The 25,859-nt window shown below is 38.2% G+C and overlaps 1 protein-coding gene across 9 annotated transcripts in view; it reads right to left on the bottom strand.

The window, feature by feature from the left end:
• Positions 1-25,859, bottom strand: part of FAM13A (family with sequence similarity 13 member A) — a 315,289-nt gene that overhangs the window by 38,544 nt on the left and 250,886 nt on the right. For 6 of the 9 annotated variants that reach the window (XM_066279160.1, XM_066279162.1, XM_066279163.1 and 3 more), the window contains 5 exons: positions 25,004-25,045; positions 22,812-22,991; positions 16,682-16,868; positions 5,155-5,231; positions 4,329-4,371 (listed from right to left, as the gene is read on the bottom strand). In XM_066279160.1, the coding sequence (XP_066135257.1) occupies positions 4,329-4,371; positions 5,155-5,231; positions 16,682-16,868; positions 22,812-22,991; positions 25,004-25,045 (529 nt within the window). The remainder of the gene's footprint in view (positions 1-4,328; positions 4,372-5,154; positions 5,232-16,681; positions 16,869-22,811; positions 22,992-25,003; positions 25,046-25,859) is intronic. The other 3 variants (XM_066279161.1, XM_066279169.1, XM_066279167.1) reach the window with 1 other exon arrangement.

The raw sequence follows: 25,859 nt of genomic DNA, 5'->3' as shown, positions 1-25,859 counted from the left end.
TTGCCTGGGGCCTCAGGTGACATTGTTCGTTCAGGTCACGGAACCATTAACCACGCCTATCCACCTGGTATTTGTTAAAACTTGTCCCTATCTGGCTGGGCTGGGCTTTTTCTATCCCCATATTATTGATCCCCCTCCTTCTCTGGCTTCAAACAGTTAAATTTCTTCCATCCCTTCTCCTTCCCTGCATAAGACATGGATAAGTAGCCTCACTAACAGCTTACTGGAGCCAGGAACAACAAAATCATAGAGTGTATTGAATAATACACTTTTCACAGGAAGGAACCACATACTGTTAATAGAAGGACCACATAGAACCATAAACATTTACAGTTTGGCCTGATAGAACAGGAAAATGAATACACCAAAATTTCAAAACCCATGTGAATTGCAAAGACTCAGTTGCCTTTGGAGATTGGATGGAATTGAAAGTGAATCTAAACAAACAAAGCTTTTTAGTTTTTCTGGTTCTAATATAACGAATAACAAATTCCTAAAGCTTCCATGAAGTACAGTGAAATTGAAATAACAGTAATTCGTTTCATAAATACTTGTTAATGGGTCTATTTCAGAATCTGTCTCAGACTTTCTGAGAACAAAATGAAGTCTGCACTTAATATCTTATGATCAGTATTAATTTTCAGTCTTGATTAGGAAGCCTTGTCCCCTCCCCTCCCTCTTCCTTCCTTCCTTCCTTCCTTCCTTCCTTCCTTCCTTCCTTCCTTCCTTCCTTCCTTCCTTCTTTCTCTCTCTCTCTCTCTCTCTCTCTCTCTCTCCCCCTCCCTCCCTTCCTCTCTCTCTCTCTCTCTTTCTCTTTATTTTTTGAAGTGGAATATGAAAAAGGGAAACAGTCTTTTGTTTATTATGAATGTCTTGTTTGTTATCAATGGTATGCTTCTAAGCTCTCCTAAGCAGTAGGCTTAGAAAGCATAATATAAAAATATATTGAAAGAATTTAACCTTCATTAACCTTATACGACTGGTATAATATGACCTCTCCCAGATAATGTAATATCCTTCCATGTAGTTAATAATTTTTTATGTTTTGCTTTTTGACAATGAGATTAAGTATAAAGTTATAGTTTTAATATTATAGATTTTATACCAAAGCATAAAATATTTCCACAACAGAAAATAACTATGAGAAGAAATCAAACTGAAGCATAGGTATAAACTCCATTTAAACAGAACTCTAAAATATATGTATTTTCAGTGATAACTTTTAGAATCTAGAAATTGCTAGTTTTAAGGACGACTTCTCTTCTGGATCCTTTCAGTTGTTAATTTAGTTTAAAAGTAAACAAAAGGACAAGGACTCTGGATTCTGCATGCTCAGGGAACAGTGTGAAAGCTGCTTCCTTGTGTTATATCATTTCTTATAGCCCAAACAGATATTTTATTATAAGGTCTGCCTTTCCAAAACCTACCCCCCAAAATCATACTTTATGGTTTTGCATTTTGAAGTGACTCTAACTTTGTGTTTCATTATCAGTACATCACTAAACAGATTTTAATACAGACCACTTAAGAAACTTAGATAAAATAGAAAATGGGTAACTCTCATTCACCATCTGAGATCACAGCAGACTCTTTTTGCATATTAGTAGCATAATTATAAGGAATTAAAAAGGTGTGTAAAAAAGAGATAAGCCTATTTTTACTTTTCAACACATTCATTCAAACAAAAACAACATTTAAGGCTGTAAAATGATTATTTAAAAAATATAGTTGCCATTGTGTCTGCATTTGCCTTTGAGAAGCTGACTTTAAAACGAGCCTCTTTTACAGAGCGTTTCTGAGTTTCAGAGTTAGAATTCCTCATTGTAATAGAAATACTGGTCAAAACAAGGAAGACAAACCACCTTCCCCCAGTCGGTGTCATTTGCTATATCATACGTGAATCTGAGAATTTACAAGGAGAATTTAGTAGACAAGAATATCAATGAGGTCAAAATTTGTCTTAATGGAAAATGAAATTGGAAACATTATCATGGAAATTTTGGCATCTCAATCTGATGCTACAGGAAACCGGAAATAAAATATTGGCTAAACAGAATGTGAGGAGAAGTAAACAAAGTCTAGACTTATTTTTCATCTCTGAAATTTAGAAATTATTATGGTATTACCAGAAAATCACCTTAACTATTTCAGCTGGATAACAAGTTCTAGAAAGTGCTATATATACTAAAAAGTAAATAAACAATTACAACACACTAGAAACAAGGGGGACGAGTTTCAAAATGGAGGATGGATCTTTTCACAGCCCTTCATTAACAATAATTTATTTCCTTTAGAGAAAGAAGCACATGCCTTCATGAGCAGAAACATGATCTGACATCTTGTGGAATGATGTCTTTTTTTTCCTCCTTTGGTGCAGTTGTGAAAGGTGACACGAAAGAGCTTAGTCTAGATTTTAACTCACTGCCTAATTTTATCTTAGCTGAAATTATTATGATGACGATGATTATTAATAGCGAATGTTATGGAGTGCCACCAGTGGTTTAGGTCCTGATTGGTAACTGCGCATGGGCGACACATGTAAGAATAGGGCCTAGCTCATGAAAGAAGGATTTAAGATTCCTTTCCCATGATTCAGCCACGGCCCTGGGAGGCAGCCACAAAAGTACCAAGGCAAATTAGTTCAGTATGAGTGAAGATTGGGTGCCAGCTGGAGTTTATGAGTTAATGTTACGAAGTTCATCCACAAGGGTTGCTTTGTACCCTTTTATCTCAGAATGGTTAATAGGCCTAAAAGAGATGAACTTCAGACCTCTCCAGGAGGCTGGCAGAGCAATTTTCTTTAAAATAATGTTCAATGGCATGCTAAGTAGGTGCTTGCTGTGAACAGAGAAAAGCAGAGAAAAGATAAAACCAGAAGAAAAATAAAACAACACTATGATGGAGAAACTGTGCTCTGAAGAAAGGTGCCCTAGGGACAAGAAAAGCATGCCAGCCTGTTGCCTGGGTCTCAAGGAAGGCAACTTAAAGGAGTGGGAAATAAGAGAGAAAAGAGATGGCTCAGAAGCTGTGAAGTCAGAAGGAGGGAGCATTCCCCTACTATTATCTGGCTGGGTAATGAAGAAGTATACATAACCAGAACTGAATAGAGAACATAAGAGGTGTCCACAGCGTTGGGAGGAGGATGGCCATAATTTCCAGCAATTTTATGCCAAGTTTTACATGAATGTGCATTTTTCTAAGAAGGGGGTCCATAGCTTTCAGATCTGTAATCTGCTAGATTATAAACTCTTATCTATGGAGGTGGAGGCTGCAGCTGTTAATAAATCCCAACTCCCAGCACAGTACATAGGACTTAATAAGTTCTTGAATAAATCTATTAGTGAATAGCTCAGTGTCCAACAAAGTTAGGAATCAATTGGTTAGAGGGTGAGTTCTATATATAATTAATATATGAAGAGTCAGATCCAAGAGTAGGTTGAGAAAAGCTCTAATTCTTGCCAAAAAGAAAACAGTTAAGGATAGAGGTAGAGTTGGAAGCATGTGGCAGTAGATGACATATACACACGAATTAAAAATGAAGTTGAGCACAATGAATGGAAGCCAGACTGGGAGCAAAGAAACCGAACGCTCAGGTCAGCACGGTGCTGCCCTCAGAAGACCACAGGGAAGGCAGGCCAGGAACCAGAACTTTAAGGCCTAGATAGCATGAGGGAGTCAAGATATTTTTTCTATGTTGTTTACTTAAAATGAGGCACAAAACACAGAAAATGAATTGGATTTAATAACTTGAACTGATTTCATGTTAATTTGAAAGTTAAGATATATAATCCCTGTGAGAGAGCCACTGAAATTTACTGGCTATTTCTTTTTTATTTTTATTTATTTATTCGTTTTAGAGAAGAGAGAGAGAGAGAGAGAGAGAGAGAGAGAGAGAAGGGAGAGGAGCAGGAAGCATCAACTCCCATATGTGCCTTGACCAGGCAAGCCCAGGGTTTCAAACCGGTGCCCTCAGCATTCCAGGTTGATGCTTTATCCACTGCGCCACCACAGGCCAGGCCACTTACTGGTTATTTCAATCACTTAAAATTGCACACAATCGAACCTGAAGCTTTGATTTTTTGTTTTATTTAATGACATGCCTGAGAGAAATCTCCATACTATTAAAGTTTATCTGTGCAAGTAAAGCAAAAGAATGGAGTTATAATTTCTCAAGTAATCTTGATGTCTCAGTATTTATCATTCTAACCAAATCACAATCCTGTCACTTAATCTCATTATCCCTTCATGACAAGCTAATAATACTTTCCATGTATATTCAGGAATATACGAGTGGTCCTGTCACAGTCACAATCTTCTTAGCTACTCACCTCAAAATGTTGGGTGTGTCCACTGTCTTTTTCATTTTCATTGCTAGAAACAACAACAAAATATCATAAAATGTCCATCTCTTTTATAAAATTGCTTTTCATTCGCTGGAATTATGATTACATTTATTTATTTATTTTTTTTTTTTCATTTTTCTGAAGCTGGAAACAGGGAGAGACAGTCAGACAGACTCCCGCATGCGCCCGACCGGGATCCACCCGGCACGCCCACCAGGGGCGATGCTCTGCCCACCAGGGGGCGGTGCTCTGCCCATCCTGGGCGTCGCCATGTTGCGACCAGAGCCACTCTAGCGCCTGAGGCAGAGGCCACAGAGCCATCCCCAGCGCCCGGGCCATCTTTGCTCCAATGGAGCCTCGGCTGCGGGAGGGGAAGAGAGAGACAGAGAGGAAAGCGCGGCGGAGGGGTAGAGAAGCAAATAGGCGCTTCTCCTGTGTGCCCTGGCCGGGAATCAAACCCGGGTCCTCCGCACGCTAGGCCGACGCTCTACCGCTGAGCCAACCGGCCAGGGCCTACATTTATTTTTAAAGTAGGTTGAGTAGCTCTAAATAAAATTCCTATAAAATTCAAAACAGAATAAAACAAAACAAAAAAGTAATCAAAATAAAACAAACATAGAAAGACAAACATGAATATGGTTTTTGCCTTTAACAGCACCTGGGTAGATAATTTTTTATTCTAAGAATGTTTCTTATTATAAAATACTGTTGGTAAACATACAGTCCATTAATTCTACTCTTTTTAGTGCATTAAGTGAAAACTATTTATGCATACTCTTCAAGCAATGTGAGAAGAAAAATTTAAAATCACCTGTCATCAGACATCAGTTCAACATCATCAGGTCTAGCCCTCTCATGAGATGGTGTGGAGTTGAGACTTTCCATATTCTGTAACAAAACAAACCATTGGTTGTCCAGTAGGAATGGTAAGAAATATGTAACAGCAGACTCTCCGTTCTTTAAAGGAGGAAAAATTAGATATTATGCAGCTATAAGTAATTCTAGTCCTTGTATTTCTGTTTGGTAAAACTAGTAAAGTTAGGACAGTTTATTATACACTGCTTGCATAAAAGTGTATGTTAAATTTTATTATTCCTTTTAACCAAGATATCTGACAATATCATAGAAATAACGTCCTTGGTAGGTATTATCCACATTTTATACCTAAATGTGTAATATGAGGGTGGCAATAGAACTAGAATTGAGAAATCTGACCTTGAATCCAATCAGAAACTGATGTAACATTCATTGATTATTTAAAAACTTTATAGTACATATCGTCAACATGATATATACCTAAACTGTAAATCCATAAAAAGAAAAAAAGTTAAGAACTTTTCTACAATATTTGATGTTAATCCTTATATTTGCTAAATGAAAAAGAATACAAACGGGAAACTTGCTTTGAAAAGCATGTATTTCATGCTGACCAAGAGGGTTTAATGCTTATCAGGAGGCAGATCGCTAAGATTTTTTTGACTGCCTCTGTGATTACCAGCCAATGCTTCCTACAAACAACACAGATGACTGAGCACAGAATAAGTAAGCAATCTCCATGAAGGAAGATTATAAATAAGCAAACAAGAGCACATTTACATTTCATAGAATCAAAAACATAGCTGCCCTGGAGAATTGGATCTGAATACCACTGAACTCAAAGATTCACATCTGTATTGGAAGAACATTAAGTACAATTTACCTATCTTTTGTTTTGTTTTTTTAGAGTTTTTTTTATTCATTTTTAGAGAGGAGAGAGAGGAGAGACAGAGAGAGAGAAGGGGGGAGGAGCTGGAAGCATCAACTCCCATATGTGCCTTGACCAGGCAAGCCCAGGGTTTCGAACCGGCAACCTCAGCATTTCCAGGTAGACGCTTTATCCACTGCGCCACCACAGGTCAGGCAATTTACCTATTCTGTATCATCAAAATAATGAACATATATTGAAGTAACATGTGTTCATCTACATATTTATAATCTCCCATTATAAAAAAAGCCTTTACAAAGTAAATTTGATTAAGGATCACAATAATCTCATGAAATCAACATATATAAAAATCTCCAAAAAATAAACATATAATTAGAGTAGAAAATTAATCTTTGACTTGGCAGATGGATGAATTACTTTCCATTTTCGTTGCTTTGGCCAACAAGCCTAGAATTCCTTTTTTTTTTTTTTTTTTTTTTAAAGAGAGGAGGGGAGAGAGGAGGCAGATTTCTGCATGCCCTCCATTCGAGGTCCATCCTGCAACCCCATCTGGGGCTGATGATCAAGCACATATCTATTTTTAGTGCCAGAGGCACTCCAACCAAGCTATCTTCATCACTTGGGGCCATAGTTGTGCCAACTGAGCCACTGGCTGTGGGAGGGGAGGAAGAAAGAAAGGGTGGGAGAGAAGCAGATGGTTGCTTCTCATGTGCACCCTGACCACGGATAGAATCCAGGATGTCCATATGCCGGGTCAACGCTCTCTCCACTGAGCAGCCAGCCAGGGTCTAGAATTTTATTTTATTTTTTTGTATTTTTCTCAAGTGAGAAGCAGGCAGGCAGAGAGACAGACTACTGCATGTTCCTGACCGGGATACACCCAACAAACCCACTAGAGTGTGATACTCTGCTCATCTGGGCCGTTGCTCCATTTCAACCACAGCCATTCTAGCACCTGAGGCAGAGGCCATGGAGCCATCCTCAGATCCCGGGCAAACTTTTGCTCCAATGGAGTCTTGGCTGCAGAAGGGGAAGAGAGAGACAGAGAGAAAGGAGAGGAGGAGGGGTAAAGAAGCAGATGGGCACTTCTCCTGTGTGCCCTGACCAGGAATCAAACCTGGGACTTCCACGTGCCAGGCTGATGCTCTACTGCTGAGCCAACCGGCCAGGCTGGGCCTAGAATTCTTAAAGTTTAAAATTCTAGGCTATATCCAAAAATAGAAACAAAGGGAGACAGCATAATATAATAGTATACTGGTGTTCTGGAGTCAACATGTTTGGTTTGAATCCTAGCTTCATCATTTACTAACTGCATGAGCCTACCTGACCCTCCACTTGCTCATCTGGAAGTTGGAATGGCAACAATACCTAACATAGGTTGGTCATGAAGATTAAATAAGATAATACGTGTAAAACAATAGAATAATTCCTGGTACATTAATGAATAATAGCTATTGTTGTTGATATTATTATTTCTAAAACTATGAAATCCTGAAGGAAAATATTTTACTATTTGTCCACAGTGAAGACAATGTCCCAAGAACTGAAAAAACCGTGTCTGTGTCTGCTACTGAACACGATTTACATGCTTAGATAATTTACACAGTTAAATAATTTTAGAATAAATCTGAGAAGAAAATCTGACAATAACTATATTCATATTTTTGTACCTTGAAAGTTTAAGTTATAAGAGGCCTCCCTAAAATGGCTCTCATTAAACCAAAGCAGCATTGCTCTTATTTCCTGAATGTGATCTTTCTGATAAAGAGCAATGTATCTAAGACAAAGAATCTTTGTTTATTCTCACTGGTAATCTTTAATAGATTATCAAAATCTTTAGTTTAAGATCTAGTGCAATAGTATTAGGTTTTCCTAAAGTTCTGAAACATGAATTGTTAGTGAAAGCACAACCAGTTACCTTCAGATTATTTTAAAACAGTGTCAATGAAAAACATTTATAATGATATGCAAATGACTATTTCAAAAGACATAAAAATATTTAGATTAAGGCTAAGAACTATTCAGGAAGCAAAAACAGAAAATAAATCATAATAGCATTATAAAAATTTAAAGTTAATTCAGTTAGAAGGTTGTTGTTTTTTTTCCCCTAAACATAAAGAACCAAGGTTTTGAGGTACGTTTTAAATAGAAAGCTTTGCAAAAAGCAGTTGAAAATGTGAGAAAGTTTAGCTATCTCCAGTGTTAAAACAAGTTAGTAACTTCTTCAACTTCCTTCCCCACTCCATTTTTTAAAAAATGTTTAGTTCATATCTTGAAGAACTCCTCAAAGATTTGAGTTTTTACCAGATATAATTGACAATGACTTTCAATATTGTCCAGTATTACTCTAAAGCAGGGGTTCCCAAACTACGGCCCGCAGGCCACATGTGGCCCCCTGAGGCCATTTGTCCAGCCCCGCTGCACTTCTGGAAGGGGCACCTCTTTCACTGGTGGTCAGTGAGGGGAGTACTGTATGTGGCAGTGCCGCAAAGCGCAGTGTCACTTACGTACAGTACTACTTCCGGTGACGGGACGCATGCGTCACGGCTCCAGAAGTGCGTCACATTACTTGTTACGGCTAGCAGTGACAAATAAGGAACCAGACATTGACCATCTCATTAGCCAAAAGCAGGCCCATAGTTCCCATTGAAATACTGGTCAGTTTGTTGATTTAAATTTACTTGTTCTTTATTTTAAATATTGTATTTGTTCCCATTTTGTTTTTTTACTTTAAAATAAGATTTGTGCAGTGTGCATAGGGATTTGTTCATAGTGGTTTTTTGTTTTTTTTTTATAGTCCGGCCCTCCAACGGTCTGAGGGAGAGTGAACTGGCCCCCTGTGTAAAAAGTTTGGGGGCCCCTGATTTAAGTAATAGATCAGCAATTCCCCCACTTCATGGGGATGGGGAAAAGGTCAAATGGAACGTACAGGTCAAAATACTGTAGAATGCTTTCACTGTATGAGTGTGCCACTGCACTTTCAAATGTTCTGTAGTTGTTAATAAGACTTGTCTTAAGAGAAAATACTGGCTCAATGCCTTTTTGAAGGTTTTGAAATATTTTATGTCCAAAACAGTTCTCCAGGTGTGGTAAGAGTAGTTCATTAATGTTTTAATTTATTAAAGTAGTGATTTTCAACCTTTTTTATCTCATGGCACATATAGACTAATTAGTAAAATTCTGTAGTACACCAAAAAATAATTTTTTTGCTGATGCAATAAACAAACAAACAAAAAAATCAGGTATAATTTGATTCATTCACACTGGACGGCTATTGTGTCTGCTGTTGTAATATATATATATATATATTTGTGACAGAGAGAGAGAGAGAGAGACAGAGAGAGACAGAGAGAGGGACAGATAGGGACAGATAGGAAGGGAGAGAGATGAAAAGCATCAATTCTTCATTGTGGCACCTTTGTTGTTCACTGATTGGCTTCTTGTATGTGCCTTGATGGGGGTGGGGTGGGGCTACAGCAGAGCAAGTGACTCAAGCCAGCAATCATGGGCTTAAGCCAGCGACCTTGGGCTTCAAGCCAGTAACTTTTGGGCTCAAGGCAGCGATCATGGGGTCATGTCTGTGATCCCACACTCAAGCCAGTGACCCTGCACTCAAGCTGGTGAGCCTGCACTCAAGACAGACAAGCCTATGCTTAAGCCAGCAAACTTGGTGTTTGGAACCCAGGTCCTCTGCATCCCAGTCTGATGCTCTATCCACTGCACCACTGCCTGGTCAGGTTGTTGTAATATTTTTATTTGACAATTGAAGGAAAAAGCAGTCAGTGCCCCTGACTAAATAGATATTGCATGTTTTAAAAATTCTTGCAGCACACTAGTTGAAAATTGCTGTTATTAAAGGTTGAAGTTAATAGAATTTGTACAAAAATGTTTTATTGCATTAACTTTTAATTAGCCTTCTAAAGATGGAATATTTTAAATAAGTAGTTTTAAGAAATAGCAAAGAACAGTATAATGTAATGAAATTGCTTCTTGAATTGCATTTTTAAAAACAAGATAAAAAAATAGATTGAATGTCGAGGAATATACCTGGTGGGTTAGTGTGCTGATCAGATCTGGAAACCACACACATGACTTCTTACATCATGCTGGAGAGAAGTTGGTCACATGGCCACATCTCCTTGCAGAGGAGCCAGGAGGTGTGTTGGTGCTGGGCATGTGTCTATTATGTTACCGTGGAAGAAAAGTAGAATGGATGTGGGTGGACAGTGAGCAAGCTCTTCCCTGACATCTTCCTATAGTGCCGGTTGTCTCCTTTATAATCCAGAAATTTTTGCCTCATGTAAGTCCTACCAGTGACTTTCAAAACATGCAAATAATAATTTATTTGGACAATTTTGGGGTGTCAGAAGGAACTGAAATTTTAAGAACCACCCTTCTAAATTATAAAAACAACCTCAAATTTAAAAGAGCAAAAGCCTCCAGAAAAGGTTTAGACTGGAATTTATTTTCAGTTATTTCCCCTGCCTCTCCCCACCCCACTCACTTTGACATTGAAACAAGCTCAAAACCTGTTTGACCACTAAAGCACTTGAAACCACTTGGAGCAAAATCAAATTTGTCTTCTAAAACTATAAAATGCTGACAAAGGCTTTATAGAGGGCACACAAACAAAAATGCCTTTTCTAAATATACAAACAGCTCTCAGTCTGAAGGCTGCATGGAATGCTGCTAGTCAAAACAGGTTCATTATTCTAACCTTGAGCTCTAAGAGAAGGAGACTATTTGATATATTCTCATTAACAAATGATTAGTGGCAGATTTGAATTCCTGTTTTGTACCCTTTTGTACATTTTTTTTTTTTGTTTCACTGCTTAAAGCTGTAGAAATTCATCCATATTCAAAAATAGCAACCGGCACTGTAGGAAGATGCTCAGGGAAGAGCTTGCTCACTGTCCACCCACGTCCATTCTACTTTTCTCCCACAGTAACATAATAGACACATGCTCAGCACCAACACACCTCCTGGCTCCTCTGCAAGGAGATGTGGCCATGTGACCAACTTCTCTCCAACATGATGTAAGAAGCGATGTGCGTGGTTTCCAGATCTGATCAGTACACTAACCCACCAGGTATATTCCTCGACATTCAATCTATCTTTTTGTGAGCTAGATGGAGAGAAAAGCCACCACAGTGCCCCGGAAGCTCCTTGTGGAAGATGACAGACAGGCATTTGGCTTGGGTCCCTGAAAAACAGTATAGAGCAACCCCTCTACTCCTCTCCCCAGCCCTAAACTCCTACTTTAGATTGTCACTGGGGAAAAAACTTTGACTATGTTCAAGACATTGTGTCTCAGGTCTTTTTGTTACATAAATTATGCTAAGCAATATGGCAACCATTTCTTCACTCATTTTTCACCCCACCACATATTTAGTGAGTGCCTAACTCTCTGGACATGAGGATACAATGGTGAGCCAGACAGACACCTGACCTTGCCATCAGGACTTTTGTGTTTTGGTTACTGCTCCAACTGTAGTTTGTTACACTATTTATATTATCTTCTTTTCTATGACAGGCTCTGAGTACTAATGTTAAATATTAACTTACAAAACATAAAATTCAAGCCAGCATACTGTTTTCTTACTCAATAGTATACTAAGAATATTAATCCTAGATGTGTGTATAAAGATGGTGAGATTGAAAAGTTAGAAGCTGTGATGAATTTTTTTTTAAAGAAGTCTTTTGGGTTCTTTTTCTTTTCTTTTTTTATTCAATTTTAGAGAGGAGAGGGAGAGACAGAGAGGAGAGACAAAGAGAGAGAAGGGGGAGGAGCTGGAAGCATCAACTCCCATATGTGCCCTGGCAAGCCCAGGGTTTTGAACCGGCGACCTCAGCATTTCCAGGTCGACGCTTTATCCTCTGCGCCACCACAGGTCAGGCTGTGGTGAATTTTTTGATGGGAATACTACTTGGCTGTAAAAAGAAAGAAATCTTCCCTTTTGCGACAGTATGGAGGAACCTGGAGAGCATTCTGCTAAGTGAAATAAGTCAATCAGAGAAGACAAATATCATAAGACTCCACTTACATGTGGAAGCTAATGAACAAAATAAACAAAACAGAAACAGACTCATGGATACAGAGAACAGACTGACAGCTGTCAGAGAGGAGTGGTGTTGGGAGGGGCTGGGTGAAATAGGTGAAAGGGTTGAGCAAAAAACAACAACTCCAACAAAACTCATTGACACAGACAACGGTATGGTGGTTACCAGAGGAAAAGGGGGTGGGGGAGGTAGAAGAGGGTAGAGGGGGATAATGGGGAGGCAGGGAGAGTTCAGGTGGTGAACACACAACGATGTATTATAGAATAGCACACTTATGACCTATATAATTTTATTAACCAGTGTAACTCCAATACAGTCAGCAAAACTATTTTCTAAAAAGTTAGACGAGTATTCACTTTTCTTAGATGAGAGGCAGGTGCTATGTGGACGAGGCAGTAGGGGGAAGCCATTCAAGTTTTTTGATAAAACGGTCTTTGAGTCAGAGTAATTTACTATCAATCCCTCCACTTGTGCTCTAGAGAGAAAATTTTTAGAGGTACTTTTTCCTAGGCGAAGAAAAATGAGCCAATGAAGAAAGCAATGAAAAGTGTGTGCGTGCGTGTGTGTGTGTTTGTACTCATACATGGGGATGGGGCAGGGTGGAGAGACGGATGTAGAAAATAGAATTTCTGAACACACTTCTTAACCTTAAAGGTTAACCTTAGAATTTAGAAAAACCACTTCTTCATTTGACCAGGTAAGAAAATAAGTGGCGATCTAGAGAAATTTTGGAGGAGTGAGGAAACTTGCTAAAACCACAAGCCAGCTGTCTTAACTGGTCAAAGTGAACCAGGAGATGTTTCCTTCTAAGAGAGACTGGAGGGCATAAGCAAGAGCCAGGAGTTTAAGGAGAGAGGAAAAGGTCAAGACCGTGGCAACAGAGTTAAGGCAGAGCACTGTTATGCCACTCACTGCCACTAATTTTCAAGGTCTGAATTATGTAATCTCTTGGTCTCTGCTGGTCATGACAGCCTTGGGAAGGGAGAGGCCAAAGGGGAAAGTGCCCAGACAGTTCCCACTTTAGAGATTCCAAATCTGCAAGATGCTTCTTCAGGGCTACAGCATGTTCTCCTGTTTGGCTGTGTTGTGGGCTGGTGAGATCACTGTGAAGTTATTACTCACTGCCTTCAGTTACTCCCCTCTCATTTTCTCTGGAAAATGGCCTTTGCTCCCATCTCTCCACCATAATTGCTCGTATTAAGTGATCTCAGTTTTCTAATTCTAATGGTCAAAGGCCGACTTCTACTTGATCAACCATCTGACCGTCTATCCAACTGAAGATACCTGCCTGGTTCACTTAGCTTCCAAGACAACAAACTCACCTCATTTTCCTTCCACCTTCCTGGTTGCTCCTTTTTAAGTCTTTTCTACTGGTATCTTTTCATCTCCCGTTCTCTAAATGTTGGTAGGCCTCAGAATCACTGTCCCCAAGGCCACTTCTCTTTTTTGACTCCCACATTGCATCTGCAGCCATGATATCCTCCCTAAATGCTAGGCCCAGAAATCCAGTTTCCTCCCTCCTCTTAGATATTTGATGGGCAGTTCAATCTTAACATGTACAAAACCGAACCCATGATATTATCCCCCAAACTTCTGTCTTTTCCATTTCAGTAAATTGGCAATACAAATCTTCTAGTTGCTCAGGCCAAAATGTTGGTGTCATTTTTGACTCCTCTATTTCAAAGGTAGGTGATGTCAGGAAATCTTGTCAATTCTTCCTTCAAAATGCATCCAGAACCCATCTACTACTTCATGACTTCTCCGATGTATTACTCCGGGAGGAACCATTCACGTTGTGGTTGATGTGAACAGCGCCCTCTGGAGTAGTGCATTATGCAGCCTGCAGGGCCATCTGTGCTGGCTCTAAACTCAAACCTAGATTATCGCAGTAGATTCGTAATTTGGTTTCCCTGCTTCTGCCCACTTACGGTCGATTTTCAATGTTGTAACCAAGACAAATTTCAGTAAGTCAGATCTCCATTCTACCTAGAGCCTCCAGTGGATTCTCATCTCACCCAGAGCAAAGGCAGATCCTCACAACGGCTGCTGAGGCCTTAGTCTGCCCCCCTCGCATTACCTCTCACTTTGCTCACGCCCTTTCAGCCACAATGATGTCTTTGTGGTTCCTTGAACATTTTGATAAATTATTGCCTCAGGCTGTTGCCACCTCCCACGATAGTATGTACTGATATGGCTGGCTTCCTCACTTCCTCTAGGTCTTTATACTCAAATGTCAGAATCTTGGGATGTCTTGTCTGATTGCTCCATTTAAAAATGCACTCTTGCCCCCTCACAATTTCAGCTCCCAGTTCCTGCTTTATTTTTCTTTCTAGTAGTTTTTCACTATCTAATATATCCTATGTTTTACTTATTTTTCTTGATTATTGTCTGTTTCTCCATTTGAATGCAGGGCTTCATGAGGATAGCAATTTTTTGCCCGCCTTTCTCACTGTTGTGTCCCTCGGATATTTCCTGGCACATGGAAGGCATATAATTATGTACAATACCTTTTCCCCAGCTGTAGAAACACATATTTAGTTAGGATGCAAAAAAACTTGAAATGGAGTAGAGAAATATTTTGAAGGAGAATTGCGTAAAGTTAGAAGATTGAAAATAGTGGGAAGATGCACAACTTAACTCTCAGGATGTAGTCTAAATACTAGTCATTGTGATGTTCTCTGGCTCTTTGCTTTGTGTGAAGATTAGATTTAAAATTCATGGAATAGGAGAGTTAGAAAAGATCTTAGAGAACACCTTCCCTTTATAGATGAGAAAAGTTTTTCTCCTAAGTTGTGTTGGCAGGATTTTAAGTTATTCATTGCAACAAAGACATGGTCCACTTTGCTTACTTATGTTAATATGTGACAGGCACAATCCTGGAATGCAGAAATTGGCAACTAAGGTGGGGCAAATCCTTTCACATAAGTAAGACCAACATGAAATTAGGCTCTCCCATCCAAATATTTTTAAACAAAGACTATGTCCCTAGTTTTTATCAAATACATATTCTAAGGCATAAATGTACTTTTCCACTTTATTAGCTATTACAACCGAGATAACTTAAGACACTATTCCTGGTGGGAAAAAAACAACTATTAAAAGGTTCAGTTCCATAAAAAGAGATTCATACAGAGAAGCACATTCTTTTCAAATAAGCTAAGAGTCAGACTTTTAGTTACTGTAATTCTCTTTGGCACATAAGCAAATTGTGGGCCAGATAAAGAGCTACTGAAGTTAGTATGATTTTTTTTTTAAACTTACATTTCTTCCAAATAAGAATTAAGTTACTATAAATAACATTTACTGTGTAATGGCTCCAGGGCTCATATTCTTTATTTGGAGAACTGTGTGAGATATGGTCTGAGGTACATGATTGCTCTCTATCCATTCTAGCAGATCAGTTTACTTGTAGAAACAGAGCATCAAGATATTTGGGGGGGCGGGGGGGGGAAATAGAATAAGCATGCTTTCCCTAGATTTGCATTTATGTATATTTCATGCAGGGCAAAATTGGGACATTTATGTGAGCACATGCAAAGACTGACAATGAAAAAAATAGGTGACCTATAAGTTTTGCTAAATGTTTGGAGCTAAAGGTATGTACCCAGCATGGAGAAACAGCTGGTCGAAGGTAAAGTAGGTCAGAGAATTTACACACCAATCTGGAAGAATGTATATTACCTATTTTTTATTAGGAACACCAGTTCATGTTATGTTATGAAATCTATCTCCAGTTTATATGTTTTTGGTAAAAATTTTTAAAAAAACTAAAGAGAATTAGAAGACAGGTTTTAGTTTTCACTTTTCAAAGAAACTGAAGCATACAGAAAAAGAATGATGTATGTTAATTGTTAAACCAAATAATTATACTGCTCACAAAAATTAGGGGATATTTTATAGCTTCATATTCATTTTGAAATATTCCCTAATTTTTGTGAGCAGAATATTTAGTTACTGAGTGAAATAATCTGTCACAACTTATATATATAGAATGCTGATCTAGGGTTCAGGTCTGAGGTAACTGTGTAGGAGATTGTTTAGTCCTCCTGATTAATTCAGAAGAAGATACTTGAAAGAATATAGACTTAAAAATAAATTTCTGAACATGAGAACAGTTGATCCTATTTCCCTTTGTATTATTTTTTATCTTAATTTAAGTTTACTCATTAAAAATTGTTTTCTACATATTCATATAGACAAGAACAAATAGAAAGGGGAAAAACAAAGGCAAATGAAAATTATTGACAATTTTGTTCCAAAATAAAATTTAAAAATGCTCAAAAAAATGAAAAAAGCAAAAAACAAATCAACTTGAATAATATGGAACACAAAGTAAATTACTAGTTCCTCTGGTAAAATATAATCTTTCTCAGCCTTGATTTTTATATTTATAAAGAAGAAATATATGTGTATATATTTATTAGTAGCTCTAAGGTCTCTTTCAGAACTTTTATTTTATAATTCTGTAAAACTCAAGATTGAAATTATTATTTATTTTTACAAAGCAAGAAAAAGAGACGTGATATTTCCTAATTGGCCACAAGTTAGAATTTTATACAATTATTCACTTACCACAAGACCATCTTGATTTTCACTGAGCTCAGAAAGTCTGGAACTGGATTTCTGACGTTTAGGTTTGCCCCTTTCTTCAATGTAACCGGAAGTGTTTTCATGTAATTTTTCCGCTTCCTGAGCATTCAAGATACAGTCATCAAGGTTGGTTAACCCAGAAAGAATGTTTTCTTTGTTGATAAGTCCCCTAGAATTAAAATAAAGTTATTTTAATTGTATTTTAAAAGGTAAAAGGGACATTTTAATCACACTGCCACTGTATCACCTAGGAGTCAGAAGAGTGCCTAGAAATTCCAATTTGTATCTTTGATCAAAATCTGAGCACAGTGCCACTCCTGAAGCCTCTAGTGCCCCATAAACCACACTTACAGAGAAATTATTCCTGGAGGCAAACTGGCAGAGGGCTGTGTTTCTAGCAATGAACAACTTTTGTATCTGTACCAAAAGTAATTGTATTCAAACATTCAAACAGGAAGACTAGTGCAAGCTCACAAAATAATTCTGTGCCCCCTCCCACAGACAGAAATAAATCTTATACATTAATACAATGTGTGCAGAATATCTGAAAAGGAAATATAATCTGTTTTTATAGAATGAGACATATTGATTTTCCCAAATGCTAAAGACATTTTGGCATCGTAAAAATGTATTAGTATCTAAATCTGACTGTTAGATAATCTTGCTAGAAGTAGTAAAATAAAAACTATAAAATACAGAGCATTTTAATGGAAATACAGGTTTGTTACTTCTCAGTACAAGGAGTTCCAAGATGTCAACTTATAATTAGAGGTGCTTTGTGACTCAGTTTTAGAAGTAGATATAAATTTCATTATTATAGAATTCATTTAATGTTCTTGAAATAGTTTTAAGTATTTTAAACAATGTCTTTTAAGAGGTTTCCACAAAATTAAATTACTTAGCAAAATGTTTATTTGTCTTTTACTACATCACAGAAGAAATTAAACCAGTAGTGCAGGACCATGGCTTGGTAAGATACAAATGAATGAGATTTTACTCTTTTTCATGGTATGACACTACAGGTACCTCTCTAAACAACTAAAGCTCTATCTGAAAATAAATGGGTTCTAAAATAGATGATCGTATTTTACTCTTAGTTCAACCATATCCAACAATAAAAGATGACATTTAATATTTATTCTGCCATCTAAATTCATATCTTGTCTTAGATGGGCTAGAATGGAGCAAAATTATGAATTAATATTATGATAGTATTTTCAGTTATACTATCTGGTGATTTTAAATTTCCGTATTTAATTTATTCTTATTTTATGCAACTTTTATGTAAAAATATATAGTGTTAATAAAATTAAATAAAAGATATGTGCAACATTTATAAGAACAATCTTTCTATAAAATAATTGAAGATATCAGGAAAGGCTGATAGAGACTAACATGCTGTCACACGTACCCACGCAAACATTCTCAAACCTCTCCCTCCATGCACCAGGAGCAGTGCCTCCGGTGGATGGCTGCGTGAGTTTGTTCTGAAACTCAAGACTGTTTTACTATTTAAATTCTGTCTTCTTGTCACTCTTTATGTTTTCACTAACTCCTAGGGTATACATCCAATTGCAATTTTTAATGGAGAGATTTTTTTTATATTTTAAAGCTGTTATAGACTAAACTGCGCTCCCCAGATTCGTATGTTGAAGCTCTCGTCTCCAGTGGAACTGTATTTGGACATAGGGTCTTTAAGGAGGTAGTTAAGGTTACATGAGGTCAAAAAGGTAAGGGCTAATCCAATAGAACAGACATCCTGATAAGAAGAGGGAGAAACACAGGGGGAGCACGCACACAGAGTGGAGGCCCTGGGAGGACCCGGTGAGGAGGCACCATCTGCAAGTCACAGAGACTGGTCTCATCAAAACCCAACCTTGTCAGCACCTTGACCCTGGGCCTTCCAGATCCTCAGAACCATGAGAAAATACATTTCTGTAGTTTAAGTACCCCTAGTCTGTGGTACTCTGTTATGGTAGCTGTAGCAGACTAATACAAGAGCTAAAAATCTATTTTTAAAAATTAAAGGACAGTTTATTTTATAAGCTTTTGAATTGTGAGTGAATGGCTGGAATAAATCCTATCCAAATAAATACATGAAAATCTGCTTGTGCACTTGTGCTCATGTGGAAATCCTGTTCTCCTCAAAAGAAAGTCTTCGCTGTTGTGTGAGCCAATGCCTGTCCCCACAGGACGTGTGTGAGCATGAGGCGTGCTGGTACACAGTCTCTGCCTGCAATGTTCGGACAGATTTCCATCAGACTTGACATCACTTACCTTTGACTTAACTCAGATCTCTGTGACCTCTCTCACTTCCACTATCTAGATCTATTTCTTGTTCTTTTCCCCCAGAGTTTCCTCTTCATCCCTATATACACATTTAATGTTTTAGCAATACTGACCATTTATTATTTTCCTAATAAAGCATGCTTTTTTAACGTTGCAACAGAAATTTAATATAATGTTTATAGAATAAAAATATTTTCCAGTTCTTCATGTTTTAAAAGATCAAAATCGTTTTTACTTAGATGATGCTTTACTTTAAAAAAATGTTTATTATGAAATTCCCAAACATCTAGAAAAATAAACTATCACAATGAACTACCATATATCCATGATCAGGATTCACAACAAGCAGATAGTAAATTTTTAAACTGTACCTTTTCACATAATAAATATATTGCTTAAGTTTTTACATTTTCATTGTAGCAAATAATAATAAAAGTCTGATGTTTCCTTATCAATTTAGACAAATAGGAAGTTAGGTGCACTGAAATGAAATATTTATCATCTTAGTTAAACTTTTGTATTGCTTATTTAAAAAACTCTGCCATAATGATTTTAGTATATACTTTGATTCTTTAATCTCATCTCAAAATGTGGTCATCATTGGCTTCAAGGATTTTTTTCTTTAATATAGCTGCAGCTCTAGCCCTGGCCGGTTGGCTCAGCGGTGGAGCGTCGGCCTGGTGTGCAGGGGACCCGGGTTCGATTCCCAGCCAGGGCACATAGGAGAAGCGCCCATTTGCTTCTCCACCCCCCCCCCCCCTTCCTCTCTGTCTCTCTCTTCCCCTCCCGCAGCCAAGGCTCCATTGGAGCAAAGATGGCCCGGGTGCTGGGGATGGCTCCTTGGCCTCTGCCCCAGGCGCTAGAGTGGCTCTGGTCGTGGCAGAGCGTTGCCCCCTGGTGGGCAGAGCGTAGCCCTTGGTGGGCGTGCCGGGTGGATCCCGGTCGGGCGCATGCGGGAGTCTGTCTGACTGTCTCTCCCCGTTTCCAGCTTCAGAAAAATACAAAAAAAAAAAAAAAAAAAGCTGCAGCTCTAAGTTGTTAGGAAATAATATACAGTAATTCAATAAAATTTCTATTTTCCAAAACATTTTTAACCATCCCATGGCTAATAGTTTTGAATAAAATATATAGTAAAGTCTAGCTTAACCTTCCCTTATTTTTTAAGCACAGTCTGATGACAATCTTAGATAAAAGAAAAAATTACATATAAACATATATTGAGAAAAATATATTTATACTTACTATATGCTATAATAATGATTCTAACCTTGTCACAATTGATGGCACGTTAGCGTACTGTATTTTCCTGTGTATAGGATGTACCTTTTCCCAAAAAATTTGGGGTCTAAAAACTGGATTCGTCTTATACAGTAGTTGTAGATATTTTTTTACTTGCATTTCCCGCTTTTTCACGTGGATGAGGAAGGAAGTGTACAAATTTTATGATGAACAAAGGTTGAGTTCAATAACTTTATGTAATACATACATTTCTTTTTTCAAATTTTGGGCCCCAAAATTAAGGTGCATCTTATACATTGGGGGCGTCTTATACATGGGGAAATATGGCATTTCCTGGGAACGTATGAGAGGACCATCACAGGGTGGGGGTCGAGGGGAGTAGTAGATCTGGGTCCTGAGAGATAAGGGCCTCACTCTCCAAAGTCCCGGAGAGCTCAGAGAAGCAGCTTAGTATAGCCTGGGAGTTGAAGAAGAACTATCAAGACATGATAGTGACCCAGGGTCAGCTTAGGAGAGAGCGTCGTGACTAGGAAGACATTAGGAGGACTTCTGAATGCCAAGGCCACACACTAAGGAAAAAAGAGACTGTTTGTAAGTTACCCAGCTATATATAGTATGCATCCCAGGATTCTCTCTCCCTGTTCGCAGCTGTTATTTGACCACAAGTAACTAGGACGAGTGGTGAAAAGAATACCAGAGATGACAAATTAAGGGAAAGGCTGAGGTTTCGTGGGTGTTTAGATGATACGTCAATGTCTATCATTCTCCCTCTCCTTAGTTCCCCTGATGTTGATAATAAAATATCATCAAGATAGCTCACACTAGAAACGACCCTGGGCTTGGGAAGCTACAGGTCAAATCTGCAGGAGAGGTCATTCCTGTTCTCTCTGTGGGCCCTACTTCCACGTCCAGCCTCCATCTGTCCAAACAGAGAGAATGGGTGAAAAACATGCTGTTGTGACACACTAAGGATATTTTAAAATACAAAGTGTTGCTACAAACTATTTGGCAAAAAATGAAGCAGAGTATAAGAACAGTGCTAAGTAAATAATTTGTATTTTCTGTACAACACAATATAAGCAGTTCACAAACCAATCATACTCCTAAACCCTTCCTATAACGCTTAGTCGGTAGCTAATTTTAAATGTATCTCCTGTATCATAATTTTTCTATCTTATGCAGGGAATATTACAGCACCCCTTTCTTTCCACCAGTTCCAAGACAAGTGTTTTTGTTTTTTTAAAAAGTGCTGATTGCCTAAACCAATCGTGGCAACATTTCACAATAGATACAATCCAACCAAACCATTAAGCTTTATGCCTTAAATTAATACAGTGATGTATGTCAATTATTATTCAATAAAAACGAAAAAAAAAAGTGCTGCTATGTCACTTAAGAAGTCAGTGGGTTATACTACTAGCACTGTTTTACTTCTAAAATTTGTTATATTTGAAACCATGAGTGATGCACAGCATAAAATTTACTTGTACTTTTTATCTTCTGTGTCCTTAAGCAAAAATAACTTTTCTTCTTTTCTTAATAAAGATTTTTATATAGATTATAGGTCCAGGTAAGAAAAAATGATAGAAATAGGGTCTACTTTAGTCTTTGACATTTAATAATGAGTCCAAAATAATAACTTTATAGAGTCTAAATATATACTACAGTAGATAAAGATATTAAAACTTTTGGGAAAATATATAAATATAGTCAGCTATATATAAATTTATTTTGCTTGACAATTTAAATCATGATTTTTCAATAATTGTTCATTTGTATTTACCAAACATTTAAATGGAGAATAAAGTTCCTCGTAATACTATTCTTGAAATTCACGCTGTGGAAATGCCTTAAAATCAGTCATTATAATAATAAAAAACTCAAGTATTTCCACCTTTTTAAAAGATTTTATTTATTCATTTTTAGAGAGAGAGGAGAGAAGAGAAAAAAAGGGGGGGGAGAAGAGGGGGAGGAGCAGGAAGCATCAACTCCCATATGTGCCTTGACCAGGCAAGCCCAGGATTTTGAACTAGCAACCTCAGGATTACAGGTCAACGCTTTATCTACTGCGCCACCACAGGTCAGGCTTATTTACACTTTTGATTAGACTTAAGTTCAACCTTTCTTATATTAAAACATAATCAACTGTTAGAGTATTAGAAAGATATTGTAATATTTAATTAGGCCAATATAGTAAAAAAATCTGGTGGTTCATCAGCTAGTCTAACGGCCACCCAGATGTTGTTTTACAAGGAAAAAAACACCTCTGACAGACATATAGTGATCTACTCCTCTAATTTTCCAGGGTCCCTTGAAATAAGACATTCAGTAGGAGTCCATGAAATGTATTAAATCAGAGGTGGCTTCCTATAACATATTAAACATTGAGACAAAACTGAAACATTTATTCAACCACTAAGAATTTCCAAATGTTAGCTAGCTAGGTTAAGAACAGTCAAAATGAAACCTCTGTAAAGTTTTGACCTAAATACTGAAATGGGATGACTCTGATACAGTGACTAAACCAGTTGTATATTTTTAATAAAAGAAAAAATACAAACAAGAATTACCAACACCAACTCACATATCTCTGCCAAGTCGAACTGCATCCTGCTCCTTGGATTGGCGTCGTCGCTGTCTGGAGGAGGCGCTGCCAGGCGCTGGGGATATTCCCGATTCTGAGTCCTCGGAGCTTTGGCCACCGGAGCTGGTAACATCAAAAAGATGCTGTTCCACAGCCGAACGGATGGTTCTTTCTAAGAGTCTGGTAAAATAAAAAATACAGAGTGATTCAAGCAATCAAGTTTATCAACGGGTGCCTTTAAGAATATGTGCCCATAAATATAAAAATATTGGTATTCCAGTGGAAGATCTACTACAATGTCACGAGCAAAGACAGTGAGTGAGGCATTCATCTCAAGAATATTTGCATTGTGCATTAAAAACAAAATTAACTGAATAAATTCCACCAATTTGATAACTGTGTCTCTTCTCTTTGTGAGTCCAGGATTACTGAAATGTTCACAGCAAGTCGAGCAACAATTATAAGAGGCATTCAGGAAGTAAAAGATTTTTTTTCCTCACAGAATAATAATGGACGTATTCTTACAAAGGTGTGTTTCTTCCAGATTCATACCAGTTTTGCAAAGGAAGAGAACGTGATTTATAAAGCAAACTGGCACAAATAATTTTATGATACTTATTATCTATTTAAAATTCATTTAAGATAAAATTATATAGGGAGCCATGCTATTAAAAAAAGAACAATCAACTAGAACAACCACTATTCATAACAAAGCAGCAAAGTCTTTCTGAACCTCTATTCAATTAAATTGTGATGTGTACAGTTGGAACTGTATTCATACAAGCACCCCAATATATATCACTGAAAATGGAAGAATAGATTTCTTTTGGTCAGCCTGAGAAAAACAGTAAAGCACAGGGGCTGAAAAAAACACATGATAAGATAATAAATCATTTTTAAAGCCACATAATCTTTCATCACACTAATTCTGAACAAGCTGTCATAAAAAATTCTAAACTTAAGCTCAAAACATGTTCCCTTCATGTGAAAAAAGAATCACATCCAAACTCATCAAATTGCACACATTAAATATGTAGTTTTTGTATATCAACAATTACATCTTAATAAAGTTGTTATCACATTTTCTCCTCTTCCTCCACCTGATACCTGCTAATGGAAGATGCTCCCAATGGAAGAAAGGTCCACCCATGTCCCAGCAAGGAAGAGAGAGAAGTGGGTGCAATGGAAAATCTTTGGGAAAGAGACTATTTACAAATATTTATTTACTGATTAATATATGCTGGGCGTCTTTCTAGGTGTTAGGGATACAGCCAGAATATGACAGAATATATATGTTGATATGAGGAGAGACAGATGATAAACAGATCATGAAGTTTCAGATAGTGATAAATTTTCTACAAATAGAGTCCAAGGTTGGAGAGTGACAGTGGGTAGTCAGGGAGGACTTCTGGAATAAGATGACATTTGAGCAAAGAGGTGACTGATAAGAAAGTGAATGGCCAGGCTGAGGAACAGCCAGTGCAAGGGCTCTGCAACTGATATATGCTTGGCTGTTTCCAGAAACAGAAGGTCACGTGTTTGAAACATAATAAACAATGCCGTTGGACAGGTAGGCAAGGGCAGATAACTGGAGTTCAATTTTCAGTCAAAGTGCAATCGGTAGCCTTAGGAGGAAAAAGACAAGTGATGGATAATTTTAACAGTGCTCTGCTGCTGCCCAGTGGAAAAAGGATGGGTTGCCATCACTAATTCGCTTTCTTTCCTAGGCCCCTACTAGACTGAAGGCTGAGCCCAAGGCTCATTGGACACCATACACCTAATACTATGCCTGGCATATTGCAGGCTCTCAATAAATGCAGGCTGACTAAAATTAACGAAGGAAGAACTAAAGGTACAGTTAATGCCTTAAGCTTTAATGGCATCCTCCATTGTAAGATACCTCCCAAAGCCCACAGGATGCTTTGCAAATACCGACCCTGACATTATTTAGACTGAAATAAATAAAAATCTCCTACGTTGAAATGGTAGAGCTGTCTCTAGTCACCCACCTACACAGAAACTGAAATAGGAAGGCTTCTTACTTAATGTTCTCCTCTGTGTAGTTTTCAAAATCATTTGGTTGCTCATTGTATTAATCTTCCAACACTATGCAACATTAGAATTGCCTTTTCTTTCTGTTTCTAGTACGTGGGTAAGGAGGGGCGGGGGGAAATCCAATTCAAGTAACTTACTCTCCTGTTGTGGAAACATTGCTGACTTGGGATACACAGGCACTGTGGGAAAGAAGCAAAGAGAAGGAAAGTCAGACTAGGTGGAGGCCCAGAGACTGGGAACCCAACAACCGAAGGGGATCCCAGGTGTAAAGTATTTTATATTAGGCTGGCTCTGAGGGACCCTTGCACAGTGTTTAACCATCACCGACGGATGCTGGTTTTCACTTGTTTCTAGAATTAGACATGGCCCTGGGTATTTATTCCTGAACAGTGTTCTTTTCTCCTTCTCCATTTTAAAGATGTCCATGACAAGACAATTTCATAAGTGACCTTTGAAAACTCTCTCTCTCTCACTGCTGCCATGGTCTTAGGGTCTTTTTATTTTTCCCCAAAGGGTAATGCAATTGCTGCCGACTGCCTTCCTGCTACCAACTCTACCCACTTCCTGCTCTTCCCCAGCCCAAATCCGCCCCTTCCTTGCCCACCTCTTCCGGACCTGCAGAAAGAAACATCTTTCTAAAATGGCTCTGATCATGCAAAGAGCAGCAGGGACGCTAGGAAATTGAGGACAGGGAACTAACACCGTTTTCTATACCACTCTTCTAAACCATCTTTTCTTTCTTTTTTTTTTTTTGTATTTTTCTTAAGCTGGAAACGGGGAGAGACAGTCAGACAGACTCCCGCATGCGCCCGACCAGGATCCACCCGGCACGCCCACCAAGGGCTAAGCTCTGCCCACCAGGGGGTGATGCTCTGCCCCTCCGGGGCGTCACTCTGTTGCAACCAGAGCCACTCTAGCGCCTGGGGCAGAGGCCAAGGAGCCATCCCCAGCGCCTGGGCCATCTTTGCTCCAATGGAGCCTCAGCTGCAGGAG

This window comes from Saccopteryx bilineata, chromosome 5, assembly GCF_036850765.1.
Source record: "Saccopteryx bilineata isolate mSacBil1 chromosome 5, mSacBil1_pri_phased_curated, whole genome shotgun sequence".
NCBI lineage: Eukaryota > Metazoa > Chordata > Mammalia > Chiroptera > Emballonuridae > Saccopteryx > Saccopteryx bilineata.
This window is presented reverse-complemented; position numbering and strand designations above follow the sequence as displayed.